Here is a 27,853-nt window from a genome sequence, read left to right as displayed (position 1 = left end):
GTTTTGTACCTGAGGAAACAGGAGGCTCAAGTGTCTTCCCTTTTGTTAGCAATGTTATTTCTGAAACCGAGGTTGATCCTTAGGAATCCCCTCACAGCTCCTGAAGTTCGCCCTTTTATTTGGACAGCAGTGGCTTGTTTTATATGCTACCTACTTGAAAAGCAGAAACGGGGGTCTGTTGCGGGGCTTCTGTGATGAGACACTTGAGAGTTTTATGGGATAATATTTCAGCTCATAATTGTTTGATACATAGGCAACAAATAAAAGACTAATTATGTATTAAAGATTTCCATATCAGAAGTTAAGCTGTATAGTACCTAACACTGGAGGAAGTAACGCCTCCTTTGTGTCTGAACTGTTACAATTTTTCTCCCGATCTTGTTGTATTACCTGTGCATTAGTACCCCTCAACTGATTAATAAAAGTTTGTTGACTAAACCTGTGTCATTTTTCTGAGTACCAGTGAAAACACAAGATGAATGCAAGTTCTGGATGAAAACGGCAAATGACCTGTTTGTGTATAATGCCTTTCTGAGTCAGAGGACTCCAAAGCACTTTACACTACGGTCAGTCATTTAAACAATGATGGTGTAAAGCTACATCGTAGCCACAGCTGCTCTGGGGCGCGCTGACACGCCAAACTGTATTTTTTTGAAGAATTTTTATATTTAATGTAACAAACATGCAGAATCAGGACATACTAAACAATATTAAAGGAGGTAAAGGTTATCAACCAGGTACCACGGGCAGGGGGCATTCTGAAGAGCATTAGGTTTGCCATAAGTGACACAACTAGTATGCAATTTTTCTTCATTTAGGGTGGGTGAAGATGCAAAGTAGTGATGCAAACACATTAACCCCAAAACTGCCAAAGTGGACTCTGCCTGAGACTGTTATTTTTGACAATGGTCTTTGGAATACCCCCTCTGTACAGGGTTCGCTTACACAGAAATTAAAATAAATAAAATATCACTCCTAAACTTTTGCTAAAATTTGCAGCCCTGCACTCACTGCCAAATTTGGGAAAGGCCCTGCATGGTTTTAATACTGTACCGCATTTTAACTGTAAGGGTGCGACCTGCATTGTGGGACTTGGAGTCCGACTGTGGCCCGGTGCCGTTTTGCACCTAGCGGAGATGGACAAAACGCCTACAGTTCCCATAATGCCTCAACGCTTGCCCGACTCTCCCAACACCTGATCGTCAAGAAGCAATAATGTCTGCCGCTAGCGTGGAGGAAAGACTCGCTCAGATGGACAACGAGGAGAAAAGCTGCTCTGTTTCCAACAGGTATCACCTGTAGGGACTTGGAGATTAGCTCAGAGAAACAGGAAACGTGTTTAATCAGGGTTTTAAATTGTCTTCGTATTTATTATTTTGTTTAATGTTTTGCTACTGGTGGCTAAGCATCTTTACGGTGTTACGGAATCGAGATCACTCGCCTCGTAAGTTAAAGGAGTCTACTTACGTGACATTACGTAACTGCAAATAATTAGCTCAACATTATTAGGTTATTACCAACTCCCTATAAACCTGACCCTGCTCGGTCTGAGGTCGGGCTGCTAACAGGGCTGAGGGACAACATTGTCAGTGATCTGCCCATTTGCTGTTAGATATGACAGAAGCAGCCAGAGATACATGAATTGTCACAGTCGGAACTTACTTCAGCTCGGAGAAAATAGCCTTTGTGCGTTTCCATGTGGATTACCAAAATGATGTTGTTACCTTATAAATTCGGTCAGAAAGTACAATAACGTTAATTCAGGTGACTAATAGTGTCATTGTTTTATAAACGTGTCAAATGCGCGTATAATAAGCTGTGCATCACATTCGCCTGAACGTCAGTACCAGATGAAGCCACCAGAGGGCACTTCTAGCCTGCTCCCTGAAGTCACAACCAAAACAGACTCACTCGAGCCTTTAATTTAGGAAAACTCTGCTCACGTTGAACTGATGAGAAATAGCCTCATGCACCTTTATAAGAGGCACGACAACCTGCAAGAAAATTCCAGAAAACCTTGGTAGTTTTATGTACTCCTGTTCTGTTTTAGTCATTTTAAATTCTTGCTTTTGTAGACACCCATCCTTTTTGTCTAGATCACAAAGTCCTTTATTTATTTAGAGAAACAGCACTTTCACTGGGGAAGAAGTTTCAAATGAGTGTGTGGAGTTTGCTGGTGATGGATTATGTTTTTCCAGAAGGATAACGGGAAGCATTCCAAGTTGGAGTCATGTTGAAAAACTATTTCTGAAGAGCAACCACTGGCTGCATTCCATTTCTAAAACATACGTTTATGTGAGTTGTAGCTTGTTTATCATTAAACCTTCCATGGTGTGTTGTATTTAATGAGCCTTGCATCTGTGTCTCTGTAGAGAGGTGGCTGAATGTTTGACATAGCAACTGGCACAGGCTTCTTGTTTCAGCGTGGCTTCCGTGTGCTGCAGCTGTCTTGTGACGACATTAAAGCTGCAGCAGCAGTCCCAGAACCAGTCGCCTCGTTTCTTTCCTTCTGTGATTTCAACAAACAGGAAACAAACAAAAGCTCTTGTCAGGCAGAAATCAGAGATCCTGGAAAATCTTTGATGTCAAATAAATCTAATAGCGTCTTTAACCTGTGGCTTTTGTACTGTGGGCTGCACAGATTAGGAATTTCAGTTAGACCTCTGTGATTTTTAGGAGGATTAGGATTTGTTTTCCTGTTGATGCTGGTCTTGGCCCAGGAGGAGAGTCGGTTGTGGTGTTGTGTGCTCGTGCTGCAGACTTTCAGCTGATCGGGCTGTAGTGTCTGGTTTCATCACGCTGTTTATCTCCTCATCGTGTGTGTGTGTGTGTGTGTGTGTGTGTGTGTGTGTGTGTGTGTGTGTGTGTGTGGTGCTGACATCTCCAGACTTAGTGGAAGGCAGAGACATGAAGAGTCTCTGCAGGGTACAAGCACATCACGTCCTCCCTGTCCTTCTCTTGTCTCCCCCCTCCTCTCTCTCCTATATTTCTCTCCCTCCTCGATCTCACCTCCCCACCAACGCAGCCTGAGGCGTTTCCTTCATGTTTCCAGTCAACATCAGAGAAGAATCATAGCTATTTATCCATTTTATGTTCCTGTTGTCAATTTTTATGTCGTTTTTTTCCCCTCCGTTTATTTTCCTCGGGGTCTCAGTCACTCCTTTCTGCTCCCACTTGTCCTCCAGCAACAGGTTGTGTGTGCCAGTTGTGGGGAGGCTTGGCTCTAACTTGATGCTATTAATACAAGCTAATGAACAGAATCTGGAGGGTAGGTGATCCTCTCAGGTTTGTTGGCTGGACATTGAAGGGGAGGAGCAGGAAAAGAGGAGGGAAAAGCTGCTGCAGCGGTTTCACCACCCGTCCTTTCCTCCAAACAGAGCCCTGCTGGAAAAATGGAAGAATCTGAAACCTAAACAGATGCTTTAAGTTTCGTTTCTTACACAAGTCGACAGCACTGAACACTTTAAGTCTCCATATCTCTCTGGACGTTTTGCAACAGAGGGCGGGCCTGTTACATGTCTAATTGTTCTTTGGTGTATGGAGCTTTTGGCGTACCTGTAGGCAGTTAAACACGACCGGAGCCTGAAATATTCCCTCCAGTTATGAACTCTCTACCAGCTTACTCAGGAGCTAGGATATCTGGCTGTTGGACTTTAAGAGCTGATGGCAGGTAAGTGTTTATTTTCTCCGTGATTAGAACTAAGTTCCAGTTCTCCAAAGTTCGTTTTATTATAAATGTACACATGTGAGTAACCCTAATACTGTTTCATCTCATATATTGATGTTTCCGATCAAGCACGTGTGTCAGTGTATTTATTTTTTTTGTTCTGCAAAGGTATTTCCTCTCTTCATCTGAACTCTGACCTCTGGTCAGAAGTACAGTTATTTGATGTCCACGAGCAGTACATTCTGAGTTTAGACTCAGATCAAAGGCATGAGTCAGCAGGTTTGGTTTTAGCCGATAACCCCGTAGTGTGTGTGTGTGTGTGTGTGTGTGTGTGTGTGTGTGTGTGTGTGTGTGTGTGTGTGTGTGTGTGTGTGTGTGTGTAGCTTAGTCCACTCCCTGGCTCTGTACCAGCCCTGGGGACCCTGCAGCGATAAGATAAACGTTTTCTTTTTTCTTGTCTGCTTGACCTTTGACCCGAGCGTCCCACCTGAGGAGGTATAAAACCCACGTGGGAACACAAAGGGAAGAGTTTGTTCTGTCGTCATGGCCTCAGGTGGTTTACAGTCCTCTCTAGGTGAAGTGTGGATGTCTCGAATAATACAGTGAGTGTTTTCAGGAACTGTCAGCAGGATGTTTTGTGTCGTTTTAAAATGAAACATCTGATATATTTATTTAAGTCCGGAGCGTTTTGTGCTTTTTTAGTCAAAACAAAGGGTTCTGTAAACTAAACCTGGTTAGTCTGTTGTTGGTGAGTAATCTACAACGACCTTCCTCTGTTGCAGTTTCATATTTTAGATGAAGCAACCGTTTTTCTTCTGTAGAAATGAAACTCTTCCACAGATGTAGAGCTTTAGGTCACATGACACTTGCATCAGGGTGCTTGCTGTAATCAGGATTGCTGCCTTGCTAAAGTTGGGTCTGACCACTTTGTTCAGCTGGATTTGTTTATGTAAATGTCCTTTCTTCTCCCTCTAGAGCCCTTTGCATGTCATTTGTTTTTATTCTACTTACTGTGGTGAAAAGTGACTCTGGAGGGAGAGCTAGCTCCAGCCACTTGCAGAGAGATGGATAAAAATCAATAAATGGCTTTCTTTTCAGACTTGGAGAAATCCTGCTCCCTGATTACACTCTAAATATTTTTCTATCCCAGAGTTAATCTTTGTAACATTAACCCTCTCAGGCTCAAAATAAGTTTTGATAAAAGGATAAACAATTAAGTCCTTCACTGATACTTCTGAGTTAAAAAAATGTTCATGAAATACGTTTGTGGAGTAACCAGGTAGGTAGGTTTTAATGTTGCAAATCTGCAACGCCTGCCTCCAGAGGGTTAAAAAAGTTCAATAAGACTTTTATATTCTTAGTTTTTTTGTACTTGGATGTTTTTATGAAGTAAAATGAAGATCTTTTTTACAAGCTTAGACTTTAAATCACATCTCATCACATGTACTGTATATCCTTTTGTTATCTGCAGCAGTGTTTTTCTACAAGAATGGACAAAGTTCACCTGCTTAAGATGTGAAGAACTAAATATTAACCCAACACCTGTGCAGTCTTTTGCTCCTGAGTTTGAAACTTAAATTATGTTTGTTTGATGCCTGAAAAGGCTCCAAACACTGAAACATGGTGACATAAATAAGGTCCATCCAACCATTTTCATCTGCTTACCCGGAGTCAGGTCGCGGGGGCAGTTGCCTAAGTTGAGAGGCCCAGACTTCCATCTCCCCAGCCATTTGGGCCAGCTCCTCCGGGGAAATTCCAAGGAGTTCCCTGGCCAGCTGAGAGACGTGGTCCCTCCAACGTGTCCTGGGTCTACCTTTAGGCCTCCTCCCGGTTGGACGTGCCCGGAAAACCTCACCAGGGAAGCGTCCAGGAGGCATCCTGACCAGATGCCCGAGCCACCTCAACTGGTGCGTCTCGATGTGGAGGAGCTGCGAATCTACTCTGAGCCCCTCCCGGATGACCGAGCTTCTCACCCTATCTCTAAGAGAAAGCCCAGCCACTCTGCAGAGAAAACTAATTTTAGCCGCTTTTATCGGCGATCTCGTTCTTTTGGTCACTACCAAAGCTCATGACCATAGGTGAGGGTAGGAACGTAGATCGACCGGTAAATCGAGAGCTTCGCCTTCTGACTCAGCTCTCTCTTCACCACGACAGACTGGTACAACGCCCGCATCACTGCAGATGCAGCACCAATCCACCTATCGATCTCACGCTCCAGTTTTCCCTCACTCGTGAACAAGACCCCGAGATACTTAAACTCCTCCACTTGGGGCAGGACCTCATCCCTGACCCGGAGAAGGCATTCTACCCATTTCCGAATCAAGACCATGGTCTCAGAGAGAAGCTGATTCTCATCCCAGCTGCTAGATTGGTTGGGCAAAATCCCACGCACCCTCCAGGGTCCTCCTAAGGGTATACAGCTGGTCCAGTGTTCCACGGCCAGGACAAAAACCACATTGCTCGTCCTAAATCTGAGGCTCAGGAGTGTGATCCCCATAGTTAGATGCGGTCCCCCTTTTTAAATAAGGGGACCACCACCAGTCCATTGGGACTGCCCCCGATGTCCATGTGATATTGCAGAGCCGCATCAGCCAACACAGCCCCACAACATCCAGAGCTTTGAGGAACTCCGGGCGGATCTCATCCACCCCTGGAGCCTTGCCACAGAGGAGCTTTTTAACCACCTCAGTGACCTCAGCACCAGAGATTTGAGAGGCCAACCCAAAGTCCGCAGACTCTGCTTCCTCACTGGAAGACTTGTCGGTGGGATTGAGGAGGTCTTCAAAGTATTCTGCCCACCGATCCACAACTTCCTTAGTAGAGGTCAGCAGCACACCGTCCCCACTATAAATAGTGTTGGTAGCGCACTGCTTTCCTCCCCTGAGGTGCCAGATGGTGGACCAGAATCTCCTCAAAGCCATACAGAAGTCTTGCTCCGTGGTCTCACCGAACTCCTCCCATGCCCAGGTTTTTGCCTCATCGATCACCCGAGCTGCATTCCACTTGGACTGCCGGTACCCGTCAGCTGCCTCTGGAGTACCACAGCCCAAAAAGACCTGATAGGACTCTTTCTTCAGCTTGACAGCATCCCTAACCACCAGTGTCCACCAGCGGGTTCGGGGGTTGCCACCACGACAGGCACCGACGATCCTGCGACCACAGCTCCGGTCGGCCGCCTCAACAATGGAGGCACCGAACAGGGTCCATTAAGACTCAGTGTCCCCCGCCTCCCCGGAACATTTTGGAAGTTCTGTCGGATGTGGGAATTGAAGCTCCTTCTGACAGGAGACTCTGCCAGATGTTCCCAGCAGACCCTCGCGATACGTTTGAGCCTGCCTGGTCTTACTGGCATCCACCTCCACCATCTGAGCCAACTTACCACCAGGGAGTGGTCAGTTGACAGCTCCGCCCCTCTCTTTACCCGACTGTCCAAGACATGCGGCCGCAGGTCAGATGAATCAACAACAAAGTTGATCATCGAGCTCTGGCCTAAGGTATCCTGGTGCCGTGAGCACATATGGACGTAGCAGTTCTGGCGTGCATGAAAGGTTATGCTGTGTCAATTTGATGGTGAAAATTGACCCTTTTTATTCATTACAACATCTTTATGTCTGAACATGGTGTTCATTATGGACAATCCATGACTAGCACAGAAGTCCAATAACAAAACACCACTCGAATTTAGATCATGGTTCCTCCCAACCACACCTCTCCAGGTCTCACTGTCGTTGCCCACTTGAGCGTTAAAGTCCCCCAGCAGAACGAGAGAGTCACCGGAAGGAGCGCTCTCCAGCAGGCCCCCCACCCAAGGTCTCCAAAAGGGGTGGGTAGTCTGAACTGTGTTTTGGTGCATAAGCACAGACCACAGTCAGAACCCATCCCCCCCACACATAGGCGGAGGGAGGCTACCCTCTCATTCATCCTCTCATAACCGGCTGGGCTCCATGGATGAAAGCCCGGCCATCAGGCGCTCTCCAATGTGCCCCACCTCCAGGCCTGGCTCCAGAGGGAGGCCCCGGTGACCCGCGCCCGGGCGAGGGAACACTGCTTCCATTTATATTATTCATCATAAGAGGTCTTTGGGCTACTCTTTGTCTGACCCCTCACCTAGGACCTATGGGTCACCTGTGGGTGACAGTTTAAAGCGTCAGGCAACTTAGGTCCTAGGATCATTGGGACACTCAAACCCCTCCACGACGATAAGGTGGCACACCAGGGAGAGGATGTAAATAAGGTCTTTGACATAAACTCATTTCATATAAAAGTGAAAAACACTGAATTATAACGAGGTGAGATGCAGTTTTCATTCGAAGGACACCAATCGGAGAGTTTTCTTTTCCCAACAGTGGTGTGATTTATTTATTTATTTTTTTTGTGTGTTTCCAAAGCGGAGGTGGGGATGGATCGCTGGACCGGCTCCTTCCCTCCGTCAGCATGGGCATTTCTCCCAGGAAACGAACCACCAGCCAGTGTAAATCTGAGCCTCCTCTGCTGCGAACCTCCAAACGGACCATCTACACGGCAGGTCGGCCGCCGTGGTACAACGAGCACGGAACACAGTCCAAAGAAGCCTTCGTCATTGGTAAGAAGTTAGCAAGTTTTGTTATTTAGATTAATAAAAACACCTTAGATTAGATTAAGTCCTAAAAAAAGAAAATATTATTTAATTCTCATCATTCATTAAGAAACGAGGTAATGGTGACTCAGCATCTGGAGGAATTAAACTTCCAAACCAGCTCTAAAATCTAAAATATCAATCAAATCAAAGCTTTATTTATAGAGCGCCTTCTGCAACCCTGTCAGGGAGCCCAAGGTGCTGGAATGCAGATCACAATAAATAAGTAGATAAATGCAAATAAAATGGTGAAAAGAGGATTAAAACAGAGTAAAAAACAAGTAGATAAAACAAGGGATAAAATCAACATAAAAGAGGGCCAACCTCAAACATGTTCAGGGAACGCCAAGTAGAAGAAGTTTGTTTTCAGACGACTCTTAAAAACCAGCAGAGATGGGGACAGCCTAACTAAGGGTGGCAATTGGTTCCAGTGTGACGGAGCTACGACTGAGAAAGCCCGATCCCCACGAGTCCGACACCTAGAACGAGGGACAGCGAGCAGGCCTTGGTCAGAGGAGCGCAGAGCACGTGATGAAGAATGTCTGTTCAGGAGCGTGGCTAACCACCCTGGAAGAAATTGAAAACAAAAACCAGGAGTTTAAAGCGAGAACGATAAACTGGAAACCAGTGCAGGGAGGCCAGAACTGGACATATGTGGTCCCGTTTCCTGGTCCCAGTCAGAAACCTGGCAGCGCTGTTCTGCACAACCTGTAGGTGACACAGTGATGACTGACACAGCCCTGCATAGAGAGAGGTGCAGTAATCAAGCCTAGAAATTACAAAAGCATTGAGTACCCGCTCCAGTTGGGCTCTTGACAGCATAGGCTTGATTTTTGAAAGGTGTCTTAGATAAAAAAAAAAACAGGACCGGATCACAGAGTTGATGTGAGCGTCAAATTTTAGTCCAGAATCAATTCTCACCCCCAAACTAGTGACAACTGGCTTTGATTAATAGTTGCACACATTTGAATTTCTAAAAATAAAATGATCTTACAGGTAGAGATCTTACATTAATACACACACACACACTATTTACATCGATCCTTTAACTTTACTGAGATAATTTAACTGTTTAAATAATAATAAAGCTGTCGGACTGTAATGAGGTGTGTGGTTCTTCCTGTTCTTTACTTTTTTATTTTACTTGTTTGTTTTTGCGGAGTTGTAATTTCTAAAGCTCAGGCTAAATGATCACTGGAGGAATTTTCAAAATAAAAGCGGGAAGCAGACATGAATGTTTTTCATGGATATATCAGATTTTCCTGCAGAGCCACTGCTGGCGGTGAAACGTCCCAAACGATGCTTTTAAAATGTGTGTGAGTTTTATTTCTGATCTCATGATGAGTTTTGTTCTCTCTCAGGTCTGTGTGGCGGCAGCGCTTCAGGGAAAACAACCGTAGCCAGAAAAATCATCGAAGCCTTAGATGTTCCATGGGTTGTTTTACTCTCCATGGATTCTTTTTACAAGGTGTGTGTGTGTGTGTGTGTGTGTGTGTGTGTGTGTGTGTGTGTGTGTGTGTGTGTGTGTGTGTGTGTGTGTGTGTGTGTGTGTGTGTGTAAATGTCATATTTGGATTTTTTTTTACTTTCATTCAAAAGATTAAAATCATAACTTAAGATGAGTCTTTTTGTGTCTGTGGCTGCTCCCCCTAACCAGCCTTGGGGCATAAGAAGAAGAAAGAGCTGGAGCATAAATAGGAAACTCTTTGAATGCAGGAAGGGAGGATAGAGGAAAGGAAGGAAGACAGAATGAGTAAAGAGCCAGCAGACGGGGAGACAGCTCTCACCCACTCAGGTTGTGTAATGCTGTCAAACTCTGACAGCGGGGGGTTGGGGGTCATGAACTGGACAACAGGAGAGATCAACCACTGCTGCTTATTATTTACCCACCTTGATACTGGAAATGTGTTCACTTCTCTAGTTTATCTCAGTTTCCAGTGTAGCTCACCAGCCAGTTTATCATAATCAGCACTAAGTATGTAATCAGCTTATTTAAAACGGGGGTGTCGCTGTTCCTGCAGGTCTGGGTTACACACACACACACACGCACACACACACACACACAGACGTCACACAGACACATGATGTCCTCCTAATTTTAGGTTCCCTAACTTGAACTGCTCTCGAACTCTGTTCTGTGTTTTCACCCAATTCCGTGTGTGTTATGTCTCTGAGGGATGTTTGCTGGATTTCAGCGCATTTACAAAAGGCTGCTTGATTTATTTTCATGTACAGAGGAAGTAATTTGGTAGTTTTGTGTGTCGTTCCTCAGGTTCTTTCTCCAGAGGAGCAGACCCTGGCTGCCAGTAACGACTATAACTTTGACCACCCTGATGCCTTTGACTTTGGTCTGCTCACACACACTCTACGTAAACTCAAACAGGGCAAAAGTGTGAAAATCCCCGTGTACGACTTCACCACTCATGGGAGGCAGAAGGAGTGGGTGAGGATGAATGCTCACTGGCTGGATAGATGTTTAATAATCCAGTTTAATCTCAGTTTTTCATTCATGCTCATATCTCCAGACGGGACCCGGCTGCCTGTTGTTTGTCCATATGAAGATTTTTATTCTAAGTTTCTTCACTTCAGAAAACCGTTTATGGAGCGAGTGTTATCATATTTGAAGGAATCATGGCCTTTGCGGATAAAGAGCTGCTCAAGGTAAAGTTGTTTTTAGCATTTTTAATGATTATTTTTATTTTCCTGCCAGTATTTAAACAGAATGGAGCTTCAAGGACACACAAGCCAGTGTCAGACGGATAGATGCAGATGTTTGTAGCTAACATGTCCATGCATGTCCACAAGAGACCTGTCACTCATATCGGATGTTCCACGTTCTTGTTAATCCAGTTTACCTAGCTCATCCCTGACTGACAGGTATTTCTTGTCTGATCTCTTAACATCTTTTTACGCGTTCTGCCTCGGCATTCCAGGAATACAGAATGAGGAAGCTGGATGTGTGTGGTTGGTTAAAGTTCAAGTCCCATTAGTCATCACACACTGGTGAAATTACATCTCTGTGTGTGACCCATCCCTGTGGGGAGCAGTGAGCTGCAGCAGTGGTTGCGCTCAGGAACTATTTGGTGGTTTAACCCCCAATCCAGCCCCTTAAAGTGTCACGCAGGAAGGCATTGGGTCTCATTTTTAAAGTCTTTGATATGACCCAACTGGGATTTGAGGCCTGATCTCCCAGTCCCAGGGTGGACAATACCCTTAGGGCACTGAGAAGGAGAATTAGTTGACTATCTTTATTAAATCAGCGTTTCCCCTGAGCATAATGAAGTATGGACTTGTGTTGGTATGGCCCTCGGGCTCCTGGATAATGTACCTGCTGGACGGGGAACGCTGGTCCGCAGCAGGCGTAACCAAAAAGACCAATAAGGGGAGGGGTAGGTTCAGCCAAAGGAAACACATGAATCAGGTTTTTTCAGAATAAAACTAGTTGAATTCTTTCTGATTTTGATTAGAAAAAACTGGAAAAAGATAAAATCTGAATTTTAATTTTCTCTTTTGTCCACAGTTGTTGGATATGAAGATCTTTGTAGAGACAGACTCTGACATCCGCTTAGTGCGCCGACTCAGGAGAGACATCACAGAAAGGGGCAGAGAAATCGAGGGCGTCATCAAGCAGTACAACAAGTTTGTGAAGCCGGCGTTCGAGCAGTACATCGAACCGACCATGCGCCTGGCTGATCTGGTGGTCCCACGTGGTAAGTGCTCGCAGCTTTACTATAGAGTACAGGTCCTGATGACATCGCAGCAGCCATGGAGGAGGAAGCCCTCTTTGCTGCTGTTTCTTCACTCGTGTCTCGTTTTGAATCTAGACTGTTTGTGTTTATTTCTGTTTTAAACCCCGTTATTAGTAAATGATCACTTCTGTTCTTCCATCTGTCGTCCTGTCAGGCGGTGGCAACATGGTAGCCATTGATCTCATCGTGCAGCACGTTCACAGCCAGCTGGAGGAGGTAGGAAAGGTCACAGCATAGAAAATACAGTTACTGGTTTCAGTAGAGCTTCAGTGCTTTGTGTTCCTTACTGTTGTTTTTGTTTGGGTTTTATGTCTTTATGACACTGTTGATTAACTTCACTCCCATATTTGTGCAAAAGCTCCTCAGAATTCACCCACTAGCATTGTTGCTCCCTCTAGTGGACAGATATTATACTGCACAGGCTCTAGTGAGGGCTGATGGCACCGGCTTTGTTTTTGTACCTCATTAAAGAAGTTTGTTTATGTTTATGTTTATTCATTTAGCAGACGCTTTTATCCAAAGCGACTTACAATTTACAACCTATAGGGCATGTTGTGATCTGTGGGGGAAACCGGAGTACCCGGAGGAAACCCACACATGCATGGGGAGAACACGCAACTCCACGCAGAAAGGCCGCAGCCGAGTTTCGAACCTGCAACCTTCATGCTGCGAGGCAACAGTGCCAACCACTGCGTCACCATGCAAGAAGTCATAGTTATCGTCATGATCTGAGTCTTAACCACCAAGCCAGTGGAAACTACTCCTGCCTTTAGGACAGAGTGATGAGTAAATCACTTGACAAAATGATTGTTTCTCAAATTAAATTTGTTTTTTAAGAGGAAATCATGTTATTGGACGTTGTTAATTCGTTGCTGTGTTTTTGCGTTCACCCGCCTCCAGACGTTTCACTCACACACATCATAGATGGGATATGTAAATGTTGTGATTACACCAGCTGATTAGGGATCAGATTAGAAGCCATGCACCTCTGGCCTTTAGGGTGTTGCTTTTTGAGTAACAAGTGACCATATTTAGACAACAAAGAGACACACAGACGGTTACTGGCTCAGTGCTCGCTCTGGTTATCAGCATGTTTCTAAAGATGGATGGTGGGTATCTGCCACAGGTGCTGCCTTGCAGAAAACTTGCTACCAGCCGGCTTTGTGAGACCCCTTCACACAATCAGAAACATATTAATAAATAAACGTTTGTAGATAAAAGACGAGACCTACATGATTCAACAGAAATACACTTATCTGAGGTGTATTTTAATATTTTAGTCAGAAAACTTCCATTTATTTACATGGAGAGGGCGGGGCTTAAAACGTCATTCATGTTGGGTGCTTGTATAAATGGACATCCACACACTAGAGCGCTCTGGCTTAACTGGGAAAACAACACATCAAACTGACTTTTGGTTTGTCGTACAACCTCCACTAATCAGCAGCAGCCAGAGGCACATTTTGTCTGTGGTGAGTGTGTCTGTAACACACACACAGTATCACACATGCTGCTGATGGATTGTTCTCTCACCCCTCCTCCCCCATCTCCCTCACCCTCTGCGACTCACAGCGCGAGCTCAGCGTCAGGTAGAGTTGCCTTTATTCCGACTGTCACCCTCTCCTTTACTTCCTCCTTGTTCATCCTGCTTCAGAAAGAAAGCTGAGCTGAACCCACCTTTACTCTGCTGGCTGCCGTGCCGTGCCACCAGGCGGCGCTGTTGCATCTTTAAGCCCACTGTGATTGGTACCCAGCTGTAAGCTCTGGTAAACCTGGATCCACGCCAGCGTGGACTCAGCACAAGTTTAAAAGCTAGTTTGTGGGAAAAGTTTAAAAGTGGTGCAGCCAGCATTCATTGAAAGGTGTTGGTTCTCTTTGTGTTTTATAGAAATGGCATCTCACACTCTTCCTGCCTCCTGTGACTAAAAATACACCCACGATTCGAGCCACTGACCCCTCCTTTCAGTGTCAACGAGAGAAAGGGAGAGAGAGAGACACTAGCAGAAAGAGCGAGAGAGGAAGCTCTCGCTGCTGCTATTGTTGATTATCACATACCTCAGCCACAGAGAAAGTTTCCAATACTACAAAGCTCTTGAGTTTTTCCATTGAATGTCGGCCACAGCATATGAGACCGACACAGAGAGGAAGTGAGCTTGGTGTCTGTCTTTAGACACAGGATGTGCCGGGGCCTGTGAGCTGAAATACCAACCTTTACTGTTCGACATGGTGAAAGAGTGACAGCCGCACAGTCGCTTGTGCACCTCCCACGCGTACACACACTGGATGCTCGCGTGTAGATATCAGAATCTGATCCAAAGCTCATGCTGTTTTTCTGATTTTTGCATCTGCAGAGAACTTTCAAAGCACAACCGTCTCAGAATCGTGCAAAACACACACACACACACACGTGCGCGCATACACAGATGAAAATGAAACATTTAAATATTTAATTTATTTTTCTTACACATCTATATGATTGCGCCTCAGCTGTCTCCCTTTACACTGTGCCTGATGAACCTTCATCCCTTCATCCACCTGTTGTTGCCTCTTCTCATTTTTTTGTCTTTCTCTTATCTGTTGTCCCCTCCTGTGTGACTGTCATTTTTTTGTCAAAAACCTTCTCCGCTTAGAGGAAACTTCGCTGGGATATGTGAGCAGTTTTTGCTACGGTTTCTCCTTTCCTGCTAACCTTGTAGACGCTGTAGCATCAACACATTTGCATCACTGAGTATTGATAACAAAGTGTCCATCCCTGTGAGACAAACGCAGACCCAAAGAGTTAGCGTGTGTTTGTGGAGGCCTATCATGGAAAACAATCACTCTGACTTGATTTGCTTTTATTAGCTTGATGTTGTTGGAAAATGTAAGGTTTTGTTTGGGTTGTGACTCTTTTCCATCATCATGGTCTCTGTGGGCCGTCCACTGACCCGGTGTGCTGTGCAGTCTGTCGTTTGTCCTAGTTAGATTGGCTACACTATTTTTATTAACTTTGCTTCAACTACAACAAAAAAACAACTACTTCTATTTGCATGTGTGTGTTTTTGTCTGCATGCTCCATTGTCTCTGAATGTGAAAAGCAAGCGTGTGTGTGCACGCTCCTGTGTGAACCTGCACAAGCATTAATTGCACTCATTTTCATTCAAGTCTCTGTCCATCTTCCTTTCTTTTCGCTGCTCTCACCCGTTGCCACCCCCGCATTACTATTTGTTGCCGTGGTTACAGGGCAGCCCTGGCTTCGGCGCACCAGGCCCAACCCCTCCCCCAGACCCTCAGCGTTCTAGAGAGCACCCCTCAAGTCAGGGGCATGCACACTATCATCAGGTAAAAGCCGAGAAGCTCATTAGTGTGTTTTTAACAACTCCACATGCTTCTGAATAAAACCGTCTGCTTGTTTCTTTACTCATCATCTCGTCTAGAAACAAGGAAACCAGCCGAGATGAGTTCATCTTCTATTCTAAGAGGCTGATGCGCCTGCTGATTGAGCGAGCACTCTCCTTCCTCCCCTCACAGGTGTGTGTGTGTGTGTGTGTGTGTGTGTGTGTGTGTGTGTGTGTGTGTGTGTTTGTGTGTGTGTGTGTGTGTGTGTGTGTGTTTGTGTGTGTGTGTGTGTGTGTGTGTGTGTGTGTGTGTGTGTGTGTGTGTGTATGTGTGATTTGGTTGGAGTATGACGAAGACTGATTGAGTTTGGCGAATATTACTTTAGTCTAAGACATCAGTGTAGAAACATCTCACCACAGTGGAAAGTTTTATGCCTGAATTATGCAGCCTTGGTTTTACACACACACACACACACACACACACACACACACACACACACACACACACACACACACACGCACGCACGCACACACACCAGGTTATAGTGTTCTGAAGCAGCTCACACTCTCGTTGTGATCTCAGATCCACATCGTCCAGACTCCTCAGGGAGAGGACTATGTAGGCAGGACGTTCTACGGGAAGAGGGTAAGGGCACCTTTTCCTTTTAAGGACCGTTTAAAAAATATTCCTTTCCAGCTAATTATTATTTTTAATTATTATTATTATTATTATTTTGCTGTTTCAGGTCACAGGCGTGTCCATCCTGCGCGCCGGGGAGACCATGGAGCCAGCTCTCAGGGCTGTATGTAAAGATGTCCGCATCGGCAAGATCCTCATCCAGACCAATCAGGATACGGGAGAACCCGAGGTACCAAGCTCCATCAGACACACACACACACACACACACACAAGGATTTAACCTGGAGCGCATTTATCTGAATGTTCTGTTCTTTCTATATCTACACAGAAATAATAAATTAACTTTAAAAAAGATTTTACAAACTTCTCTCTGAACTGATGATAAAATAAAAACACTGAAGAGCTCATGCGTCTGGTGGTGTTACTGACTGAATTAGTGGTATTTTTCTGCTAAACGTTATAAAACTATTACACAGTAAGCTCTTGATTATTTGACATAGTTATTACATTTTTATTTTCCTACCTTAAATCAATGTTATATTTACAGTCTAATGACAGCAGTTGGAGACGTTCTTTTTTATTTAAAGAAGGCGCTTGATCTGTTAAATCACAACATTCTCATCAATACATCATCTGTTTGAACTTTAGCTGGACAACATTACAGTGGCTTTGGACATATCTGGAAGGAAGACAGCAGTGTGTAGCAATTAATAATGAAACTACTTTTATCTTAACGCTTACAGCTGGCATCCCACAGGGATCCATATTGGGCCCAATGCTTTTTATGATCTATATTAATGACTTTCCAAAAATCTGTTCTGGGGCTGGTTTCCAGATGTATGCCGATGATGTAGTTGTGTGTGTGAGAGGCAAGAACATAGAAACCATACCTGCACAGCTGCAACACCACTTAGATGCTGTGTCATCCTGGTCTGAAAACTAATTCTAAGAAAAAGTAAAACAGTGTGAGTGTTTTTTGCTTCTTGATCACGAGCAAAATTCATGATCAAGCTGTAACTCAAGTTGAGAAGTGAAATATTTAGGTTTGATTCTTGACTCCTGCTTATCATTTAACAGTCATATAAAAAATCACAAAAACAGCTACATAAAATCTGTACAATTTAGGAGTGAATGTGTTGCAGGATTTCCTCACAATAAGATCATATATTAGTAATGTTAACTTTGTCAATTGTGGGAACATTTCAGCTTCATTACCTCCGTCTCCCCAAAGACATCGGCGAAGATCACGTCATCCTGATGGACTGCACCGTGTCCACTGGAGCTGCAGCCATGATGGCGGTTCGAGTCCTGTTGGTGCGACTTCCTGAAATTTCCTGCTTTACTTTCTGGTTTCAGTCTGTTTATTAAGACATTTTCGTTTCAGGATCACGATGTGCAAGAGGACAAGATCCTGCTGGTTTCTTTGCTGATGGCGGAGATGGGTGTCCACTCAGTGGCCTATGCGTTCCCTCAGGTCAAGATCATCACCACAGCGGTGGACAAGAAGGTCAATGATGTCTTTCACATCATTCCTGGAATCGGTGGGTGTGACAAACTTAGGATTTATGAAATATTGCTTCATTTGCTCTCATACATGATGTTTTTATGGAACGTCTTGATTTGATGTTTTTATGGAACGTCTGATTTGTTGTAGGAAACTTTGGGGATCGGTACTTTGGGACGGATGCACCTCCTGACTGGAGTGACGAGGAGATGGATGAGCCCAGTTACTAAATTGCTCAGGACTTCACCGTTCCGAGAAAAACGAAAAGAAATGTGTTTTATCTTTGTCTGAAAACGTCTCGGATTTTTTAATGATCAAACTGAACTGACCTGAGAACTAAACTAAAAACAGGATATTCTTATTGTAACATTTCTGCTGTAAATTATATTGTCTGGAAGCTTTTTTATTTGTAAAGTACCTTGCAGAGGATAAATATTTTATTTAATGCCTAAATTGTGACAATCTCTTTAGAAATTAGCTAAATAGTTTAGAATATTTGTCTAGCCTTAAGTTATGTACTGTGGATGACAACTGAATGTGAAAAGTCAAGCTCTACTGTCGTTTTTTTTTACATATGCCTCCTTCCTCGCAACTTTCAGAAAAGTAAAATCGGAACATGAACTCATCTTTACTCTACTTCCATCGCCATGAGCGCTTTCTGAAGGACCATTCAATCGGAAAATGTGTGGGTGTGTTTTTTTTTTTTTAGCTCTCGTTCACCCTTTCCCTTCTCTGTGGATAGTGACCTCCACCAGTTGAAGAAAAAAAATACATGCTGAAAACAGTTTTTCATTATACAGCTTTAAGTGTGCACTTGTGGTGAATATTTATGCTGAATGTTCTTCATTTACATGTTTTCATTATGGATGAATCTGACCAGTCGGAGAGCTGGTTGTGCTGCTCCCCTTTTCTTTTTTTGTTGCTATCAAACGGGTCATCTGCATACAGCAAACAGATGAAGTGTTCAAATCAGCTTCAAACGCTCTGATTTATGTCGGCCATTTATGCTGCAGCTCGGTTAAGAACTTGAGATGTCTACAGATCAAAAAGTGTCCTGATAGTGCCCGATCTCTGTTTGTTAGCTTTATTTAAGTTAATTCCGCGGATCGGGTTGATGCTGCCTTTTTATTTTCAAAAAATGTATTTTAAACGGTGCAATTTTTGTGGAAAAAATAGAAATGTCCTCAAAGGAAAATATTGTTCTTTTTTATGATTTACATTTCTTGGAATTTCCGTGTTTAAATTTCAGAGAAGTGTTAACAAATTATTTAGGAGACAAACGTCATAAAGTGTTAAAATTGTATGCACTCTATCCAGACACAAACTAGTACAGATGTTTTCTGTGCAATAATCAGCTGATCGTTGGACTGTTTACTGTTTTGCTTGACATTTTTTTGCACTTTTAACAATAAAAATATATATTTAAGTAAAGTGCAGTACAGAGAATTTTTTGGTTCGTATTGTTTAGTTTTATACATCAACAGGCTCCATCACTTTAGGAATAAAAACCACCTTTCTCTGTTATGTTCTGATATGTCAAACATTTTCACACAGACAAGCACACTACCTGTGCTGTGTGAATGAACAGGAAGGATATTGTGGTTGTCCTCTTTTCATGGAAAGTAACCTCGATGTCTTCCATTACCTTCCATAATTACCACCCTGACAGCTGTCAAGAAGAAGAGCATGATTGACACATCTCATGAGGCTGATGGACGATTATGGACCAGTTGGGCAGATATTGACGCACAAGAAGCTTTTTTTTCCTGAGGAGGTGTGAGAGGGATGGCAAAAAGACATGCAAGAGCTAAAAATATCAAGAAGCTCAGCAGCAGCATTTCTTTTACTCTTCTCCATAAAATAAAACAAGAATTTTTGATGTCCTGCATGTGTAAAAAGGTGTTTTTATTAATTGACAGAAAAATGTTGGCAATCTTCCAGTAAATTCAAATTTTCAGAAATTTGCTGACGTTCACACAAACTAAACCTAAGTTTAAAAATATAAATAAATTATTCTCAATAAATGCATGAAAACTTTGTACGAATGAAGATGTCAGTGGAAAGTTGAGCTGCAGCGCTGACAAACAGGAAGGTGTGTGCGTGTGTCACCGTGTGTTTGTTGCATCCCCATTGGCAGCACAGAGCACGATGAGGTCACAGACTGGTGAAAGCAGCAGGAGTGGCCCTTATAACCTGTTTCTTTTATCATCTCACCTCACACTCTTTCACCAGTTTGCTCTGCTCCTTCCCCTGTTCTTCTGCTATTTCTTCTTGCTGAGGATGGAAGATCTGCTCCCTGCCTGGCGTGATCTGGGCGTGCGAGGAGGCGCAGAGTCTGCCGTGTGGGTAAGGAGCCCTCAGAGATGACTTTTAGACTCAAACTGCTCAAACCTACTGCGTTGTTTTTTTTTATTGTAATGGCTTTTGTAGAAACATGGATAGGATTAGTGTTTTTATGGCTGTTATTTGCCTGGTTAATGTGCTATCTGTGAGCAGTGTGTCAGGGTGGTAGATGTGAGGAGATGCAGGCCAACAGAGAGCAGCAGCTCACTGATAGTTCAGAATTAATTATTCAGACAATGAAGTATTTCTGAATCAAGTGAAGAGGGCTTAGATTAGCCTGTTGAAGAGGGCAAAGCTCTGTCTTTCTTTTCTCTTCCTTCTATTTTCCACCTCTTTCTCTGCAGGCGTCTGCGTGAGTGTCTCCATCTACGGTTTCTCATAAAACCTCTGAGCGATTGGTCAGTCCTCATAAGGTCAAGCCAGGGTGATTTAGATATTGCATGTAAGAGATGCCGTTTGTGCATTATGCCCAGCTGGTTGAGTGTTTAATTGCTTTCTGAGTGGTTTCATTTTACTTTAGCCATCAACTGATAGATAAACATGGTGCCATTCTCTAATTCTCTACATTCCTGCATATGATGTCTGAAAAATACATTTTGCACAGACTGTGTTATGCTGCCAAAAGGCCTTCCATGGCAGCAGCCCTTAAACTAAAAACGCGAAAAGGTTTTTCACTGGGGACACATAACATTTCCCAAACTAAAACTCGCGAGAATTTATGTCGTTTTGATGATTTCAAAAGCAGACTAACTCTTGGCGCCAAAATCCAGACTTACTCAAAGTTTGCAGGTGAAACATAAAATGTTGCTTTCTGCAGGATTTAAACACTTAAATGAGCAGAAATCTTCAAATGTTTGTGACAAACAGAATTTTTGCAAAAATGATCAACAAAAGTGACCTTGAGTTTTATTCTAACGACCTCGTCAGCACGTTGCTCACATGTTGCAGAAATGTTAACACATCTTTTACTTCTATTCATCAGGCGCTTTTATTTTTATCAGGAGGTTTGCCCTCACAGCGGAGTCCGAGTCTGACGGAGCAGCCAGATATGAGACACCTGACCACTCTGTGATACCTGTGGTTCTTTCTAGGACTGTCCAACCTGAGAATGGTGATTTAAGGCTCAATCTCAGGTTCGTCAGCCCAAGAAACGCCAACTCACTTCAGCAGAGTATGTGGAGGACCCTAAAAACCAAATAAAACAAAGAAAAGCTCCAGCCTCTGTGCCAAAAACATCAGAATTCAGCTAAGTCTGTTAGAAAAACATGAAGAAAACGTTGACTTTGTTCATCAAATCTGAATATTTGTGCTTGAATAACCAGATTTTCTATATTCTTTTCAGTTATCTAAAATTCTCACCTACTCTTTGATAGGTGAGAATTATGTGTCAGCGATAAAGACAAAATATTCTTATATGTACCAATTAAAACTTCCTCTGTTCTCATAAACGGTGAGTTCCTGAAGGTTTCCTCCAACCCTGTGTGTGTGTGTTAACCAGAAGAGGGAGCAACATGCACATTAAGCAGAAAGCAGAGGTCGCTGCAGCTGGTTGAAATGAACAGGTCTGATAAAGTTAAATTAGACTATTTACTCCTATAATTATGAATTTGGTCCTAAAACTTTTGATATTGACAAATCCCTTAAAATATCTTTGATTTTACCCCCAAAACTGTTTCTTGTGATCCACAAACCAAATAAATGTTGATCGGTTGTGTTCTTGTCTGATACATTTAGATGTTAATGTTTTAGTCATTGTGTCTCAGAAGCACAAGAACGTGGACTTAGATGCTTTACAGTTATTTAGTCTTTAATTACAGGGTCTCTAAGGAATAATAAGCAGGAAAACATGGAAATGGGATGATGGCTCCATGTTTGGTTTGTTTTCAGGAAACAGATGAGTTTATTTGCATTTATTACATTGAAAACAAACTTTTTCTCCCTGGCTTTTAAATCATAAGTCTGGTTTTAGTATCAAGTCTAAAGGTTTACCTCCATCCCGTTGATTGCTTAATCTTACTTCTGTATATTTTAAGGTTTTCAATTGCCCGTTTGGTTTTTAGTTCTTTCTTTTTAAACCTGGTTTTAGTATTAAGCCTATAGGATTTCTCCTTTCCATTTTATTGCCTACATTTGTGTATTTTATGGTTTAATTGTCTGTCTGGTTTTAATCCTTTGAACGATACTTTCAAATGTTATAATTTAGCGTTTTTTAATTGTCTTTTTTACAGTGCAGCACTTTGGTCAGCTGCTTGGCTGTGTTGAAAGTGCTTAACAAATAAAATGGTATGGTATGGTGTGGTACTTGTTTTATAAAATTTGTGTGACACAACATCGTCATCATGTTAAAACTTTATTAAATATGTCAGAAACTAAACACAAGCTGCTACATTTTGGTGTATTTTTCTGTTTACTTTTGCATGTTTGTCAAACTTTTTTTATGTCCTAGAATATTAAAAGACTCTGTTACTCATGAAAAACACGACATTTATTTCTAAATAAAACAAAGAAAGTTACAAACGAATGAATGCCAGAATGAAATGGAAAACACACATTGTATGTTCTACTTTGTTTCTTTTTAGCTATTATTTTTTGTGTGTTTTGTTTTGCATTGATTGTTTTCTCCTTTCATTAATATAAGAAGAAAAACGTATTTTTTGTACGTATTTGTTTTCTCTCCATTTCTGCCAAAGTTAAAAGAGTATACCAGGGCAGACATTTTTTAACTATAATAACTTTGTTGTCATTTGTATTTTTTTTTTTTTTGGTTAAGGGGAACAGATAACATAAGTTTTGCTTCTTTCTGTTCCTTTTTCATTTTTTATTTTTGCAAACCTGTTTAGTGTTTTGTTTTTATTTGTGAATAAATGAAAACAAACTTCAAAAAATGCTGTTTACACACATTTCAGCTCCTTGCTTGATTTTATATCTTTGAGCTACTGAATAATTTAAGATTTATTTTTTAGAATTGCTACTCAGAGGGCCTTTGTGGTGAGTTTTGCACCACGGCAAACACTTTCTTACATTTTGACCTTTGACTGGTTAATATTAATTCTGTAACCCACAGGAGCTTAAATAAAGTACAATATGAAAAAAACAAACAAAATTTTCCTTTTTATTTAATAATCCCAGCAAGTGTTTGTTCACGATAAGAGAGAACGTCACTGTTCACAGGCGACTCCTCAAAGCTCCATTCTAACAAAGACTAGCTTAGGAGCGAGGCACCCGAGGACCCAGTTGGCGCTCGAACCTCAGATGGTCACTCCCATGGATAATTAGAGGACAATGCTGGGATGCAGGCTTTGTTAGCTTCACCTTGTCTTTGCTGTAATTTTATCTCCACAATTGTGTTACGGCTAAATGAATTCACCACAGCTTTGTGTCGCTGGAGAAAACCGATTCCACAAGCATCATTTAGAGGGTTTCTACCCAAGGTGTCCTTTTGGGTTAAAGGTCAGACCAGGTTCTTTTTAGTGACCGAAACATAATTTTTATCCACACAAGCGCCGCCACTGGCTCTTAACCTTCCTGTTGGCTTTTTGTTTTTGTCTTCCAGCCTTTATTGTTGATTCAGAACTTAACAGAGACATCTCACCATGGTTCGTAAGCTAAGCTAGCCTTCTCCATCATCAACTGCCTGGACCTGTTGGGTTTAGACCTGAGGTCGTCTGGCTGAGAATGAACGAGTGAACGGAGAGAAAAGTCAGAATAAGGCAGCTGCTGCCTGGGGTTCAGGTCAGAGCGTGGAAAGATTCCACACACACAGCTCATTACACACTTTTTACCATTTGTAGATTTCTCCTTTATGCATCTACAGACTTACGTGTGCAGGATTAGAATCTGATTTGTTTGTTCATGCTGTTTACTGCAGTCACGTAGTCTTACCAAAAATACAAAATGACACATAGGGGGAGAAATAAAATAATAACAATAAAAGCATCCCATAATGAAATGACTTCTTCCCTAGAAACTATGTTGAGTATTTAAGTAATATATATTTCTTAGAGTGCAGATGTGATCAAACTTTACTGTTTAAACAACATGTGTGTCCACTCTTTTGTGTTGAATGAAGTTAGAATAAACTTAAATCTACTTAAAAATTAGCTTAATGAAGATAACCTTTATTTTTCACTTAACATGAAAAATGATAAAATAAATAAATGAGAAGTAGTCAGTCACATGCAAGGACATGGAAAGAACGCTTTCAGGGTAATTGTTGCGCAATTGACAGAGTTATAGTGCACAGCCGTCTAATAATGCAATGGTACAAAAGAAAAGCTTGAGAAAGACACGTTTGCAGAACTGAATAAATAATGCACAGATTATATTTAGGGAGTATCAAAAAAACTGATGGTCTGATTTTATTCCTTCAGCTCTGGACTTTTAAGGAGTCATAAAGTAAATAAAATACAACATTTGACAATGATGTGGTGATTAGGTAGAAACAAGAAGCTGAAATAATGAATGTACAGTTTTACTCTGACATTTTTGTAAAGTTCGAAAACGTGCATGTTAAGTTATTGAGGACTCAGATCTGCCGTAAGAGGGGTTGCTTGTTTCTGTGCATGTGAGCACAGCTCAAAAAGTCAGCTTGGGAACTATGCTAAACACACACACACACACACACACACACACACACACACACACACACACACACACACACACACACACACACACACACACACACACACACTATCGGACTCAAACGTACTCCCGTAACTTCTTAGTTTATCAGACCTGGTCAGAATTTTACTTTAAAATGGATAAATTCTCTTTTTAAATTCTTACTAAGTTTGAATGATTAATTATGCATAAAGGGTCGACTTTAGATTTACTTCTGCTGATTGTAAAAACTTTCTGGCAGATGGCTGAGTTGTAAATATGCAACACGTTTAACAGAAAATGACAGAATGAAATCATTTTTTATGCAGCAACTGTATTGATTTTAATGCAGAAACACTGAGTTTATTGTGACAGAAAAGGGACACAAGTAATAATATTTATTTGGACTATTTTGTGAAAATGTGAAGCCAGAGCTACATGTTGTTTAACTGGAATACTTGACCTGTGTGTGTGTGCGTGTGCGTGTGCGTGTGTGTGTGTGTGTGTGTGTGTGTGTGTGTGTGTGTGGTGTGTGTGTGTGTGTGTGTGTGTGTGTGTGTGTGTGTGTGTGTGTGTGTGTGTGTGTGTGTGTGTGTGTGTGTGTGTGTGTGTGTTTAAGGTGGGGTAAGAGATGTGGGCTGAGGTCAGTTGGTTCCAACCTCGTGGAGAGTGCCGCTATGGCCTTGGAGCAAAGCGGGGGTGGTTCACTTCCCTTTTCCTGTGAGTGCTTCAACCGTTAACCACACCCTCCTCCTCCTCCTCCTCCTCTGGCCTACATCCCCACTCTCAAAAACACTTTTACAACTTGCCCCCCTTTCTCCTTCCCCTGGTCAATGTTTTCACAAACACACACACACACACACATACAACACACACACATACAACACACACACACACACACACACACACGCACACGCACGCATGCACGCACGCACACACACACACACAAACATGCACACACTGCCTTGATCAAATGAGTCAAGTCATTTCTGGAGCCGCTTGCAGGAGATCTAACTTGCGTTAATGTCCACAGGCTTTCTGTAAATCCAGCCTGCACTTTTGCAACAAAGAAATCACCTGCGAATGACAATTTTCTTCTCGGTTATCAGTGGAATGATTTCATGACAAAGGCAAAATAAAAAAACATGAAACTCAGCCCTGATCCTCTCTGACTGCTGGCCACGTTCTTCTGTGTCATGCATCACTCCTACAGCACCAGCATTCCTTCTCCACTCCCATCAGTCATCGTGCTGCAGATACCTCAGTTTCTGAACGAGATCTTCAGTGTGTGTGTGTGTGTGTGTGTGTGTGTGTGTGTGTGTGTGTGTGTGTGTGTGTGTGTGTGTGTGTGTGTGTGTGTGTGTGTGTGTGTGTGTGTGTGTGTGTGGGTGGGTGGGTGTATCTAAGCCTGTGCTCTGTGTAAGGACAGTAAAGATGTGTTAAAGACTGGCTGAGTGAGGTGTGTGTAGAATTTGTGAATGTAAGCGCAAAGTAATTTCTATCTATTTTTTAATATAGGATGGGTGACGTTGACTCCTCAAAGGGGAGTGCTGTTCCTGTGGTGGGGTAGAGGAGGAGAAGGAGGAGGAGTGAGGTGGAGCCGGGTGGAGCGCGTGGAGTGAGTGTACGAGGGGGAGTGAGTGTGGGGGCAGCTAGGCCATCTGGACTGTGAGGAGGCTGAAGAAAGGGAGAGAGAGAGAGAGAGAGAGAGAGAGAGAGAGAGAGAGAGAGAGAGAGAGAGAGAGAGAGAGAGAGAGAGAGAGAGAGAGCGTGTGTGCGTGCGTGTGTGTGTGTGTGTGTGTGTGTGTGTGTGTGTGTGTGTGTGTGTGTGTGTGTGTGTGTGTGTGTGTGTGTGTGTGTGAAAGAAAATGCAAGAGGAAAGGATGAGAAGGAAAGTAGGTGGTAGAGCCAGTGCCGAGGTAGTGTGAGAACGAAGGAACGAAAAACAGCAAAAGCTGCTGACGGTCGCTGCACAAACATTTCTCTGCAACATGCATCGATCTTACTTTACACACATGATAGGTGTGTGTGTGTCATCTTGGATCAACATCAAAATCATCACTGTGCTCATTGATGCGTGTCAAACTGAACCAAATGATTAATATGTGATTACTGTTTGGTTGTGGAAGGAAAGGAAACTTTTTTTTGTTTAGATCTGAGGTGTTTTTACCTATTTTACCTAAATTATAGATATCATCTCAAACTCAACATATATTTTATGTTTACAGTTGTGTGGACTGACGTGATTTCTGTCATCGATGCATAAACTATAGTTTTTTTATTGTGTTACAGGAAGTCTTTCTCCTATCTTTCCTCTTTGATTCACACTTACATGTCTAATTTTGTAATATGTTGTAATACAGTTTGGATTGGCAGCTTGAGTTGGTGGTCCCCTATTTAAAAAGGAAGACCACAGGGTGTGTTCTAACTACAGAGGGTTCACATTCCTGAGTCTCCCTGGTAAAGTCTATTCAGAGATTGTGGAACCTCAGATCGAGGAGGAGCAATGTGGTTTTCGTCCTGGCCGTGGAACACTGGACCAGCTCTATTGCCACTAGAGGGGTCCTGAAGGATGCATAGGATTTCGCCCAAACAATCTACATGTGATTTGTGGATTTGGAGAAGGCGTTCGAAACCGTTCCTCTGTGTGGGGGGTACTCCGGGAGTACGGGGTACCAGGCTCTCTGATACGGGCTGTTAGGTCCCTGTATGTCTGGTGTCAGAGCTTGGTCTGCATTGCTGTAAGTAGAGCTCATTCCCAGTGAGAGTTGGACCCCACCAAGGCTGCGCTTTGTCACCGATTCTGTTCATAACTTTTATGGACAGGATTTCTAGGCGCAGCCAAGGTGTTGAGGGGATCTGTTTTGGTGGCCTAATGATCAGGTCTTTGCTTTTTGCAGATGATGTGGTCCTGTTGGCTTCATTAGAATGTGATCTCCAACTTTTTCTGGAGCGGTTCACAGCCAAGTGCGAAGCGGCTGGGATGAGAATCAGTTCCTCTAAATCCGAGACCGTGGTCTTGGGTCGGAAAAGGGTAGAATGCCTTCTCCAGGTCAGGAATGATGTCCTGCCCAAAGTGGAGGAGTTTAGGTACGTCGGGGTCTTGTTCATGAGTGAGGGAAAGATGGAGTGTGATTTATATTGACTGTTTCAGAACATCATGTAATTTAACAAGTGTCATGTTTATGAAAATAGCAACGTGCCGAATCAAAACCCAGCCCAAGATATGAATGTCCTGTTTATTTACAGTAAATAGCACTGCTGCTACATTTGTGGAAACTGAAGTATTTTGTAGCCTTAGGGGCAAAAAATAATAAAATCTGATAAGCAGCCTCAAGGTATGCCTCTTTACTCATGTGAGGTCCCAGAGCTAAAGGAAATAAAAATCTAGGAAGGATCTGGAAAGGTGAGCAATAGACC

General features: G+C 42.8%; 1 protein-coding gene across 5 annotated transcripts; it reads left to right on the top strand.

The window, feature by feature from the left end:
* Window positions 1-1,000: 1,000 nt before the first annotated feature.
* On the top strand, window positions 1,001-18,186 carry uckl1b (uridine-cytidine kinase 1-like 1b). 5 transcript variants are annotated; one of them, XM_015968081.3, is made up of 15 exons: window positions 1,001-1,289; window positions 8,056-8,249; window positions 9,644-9,750; window positions 10,554-10,724; window positions 10,871-10,942; window positions 11,802-11,991; window positions 12,185-12,246; window positions 14,661-14,680; window positions 15,253-15,351; window positions 15,447-15,540; window positions 15,931-15,993; window positions 16,094-16,216; window positions 17,194-17,301; window positions 17,372-17,528; window positions 17,642-18,186. In XM_015968081.3, exons 1-15 carry the CDS (start codon window positions 1,216-1,218, stop codon window positions 17,719-17,721), a joined length of 1,614 nt encoding a protein of 537 aa, XP_015823567.1. In that variant the 5' UTR covers window positions 1,001-1,215; the 3' UTR covers window positions 17,722-18,186. The 5 variants fall into 5 exon arrangements, with proteins under 5 accessions (XP_015823567.1, XP_015823568.1, XP_015823569.1 ...); XM_015968082.3 differs by lacking the exon at window positions 14,661-14,680 and adding an exon at window positions 13,603-13,619; XM_015968083.3 differs by lacking the exon at window positions 1,001-1,289 and adding an exon at window positions 3,373-3,670.
* The last annotated feature ends 9,667 nt before the right edge of the window (window positions 18,187-27,853 follow it).

Source organism: Nothobranchius furzeri, chromosome 15 (genome assembly GCF_043380555.1).
Source record: "Nothobranchius furzeri strain GRZ-AD chromosome 15, NfurGRZ-RIMD1, whole genome shotgun sequence".
Taxonomy (NCBI): domain Eukaryota; kingdom Metazoa; phylum Chordata; class Actinopteri; order Cyprinodontiformes; family Nothobranchiidae; genus Nothobranchius; species Nothobranchius furzeri.
The sequence above is the reverse complement of the archived record's forward strand: the minus strand, read 5'-3'. Positions and strand labels throughout refer to the sequence as shown.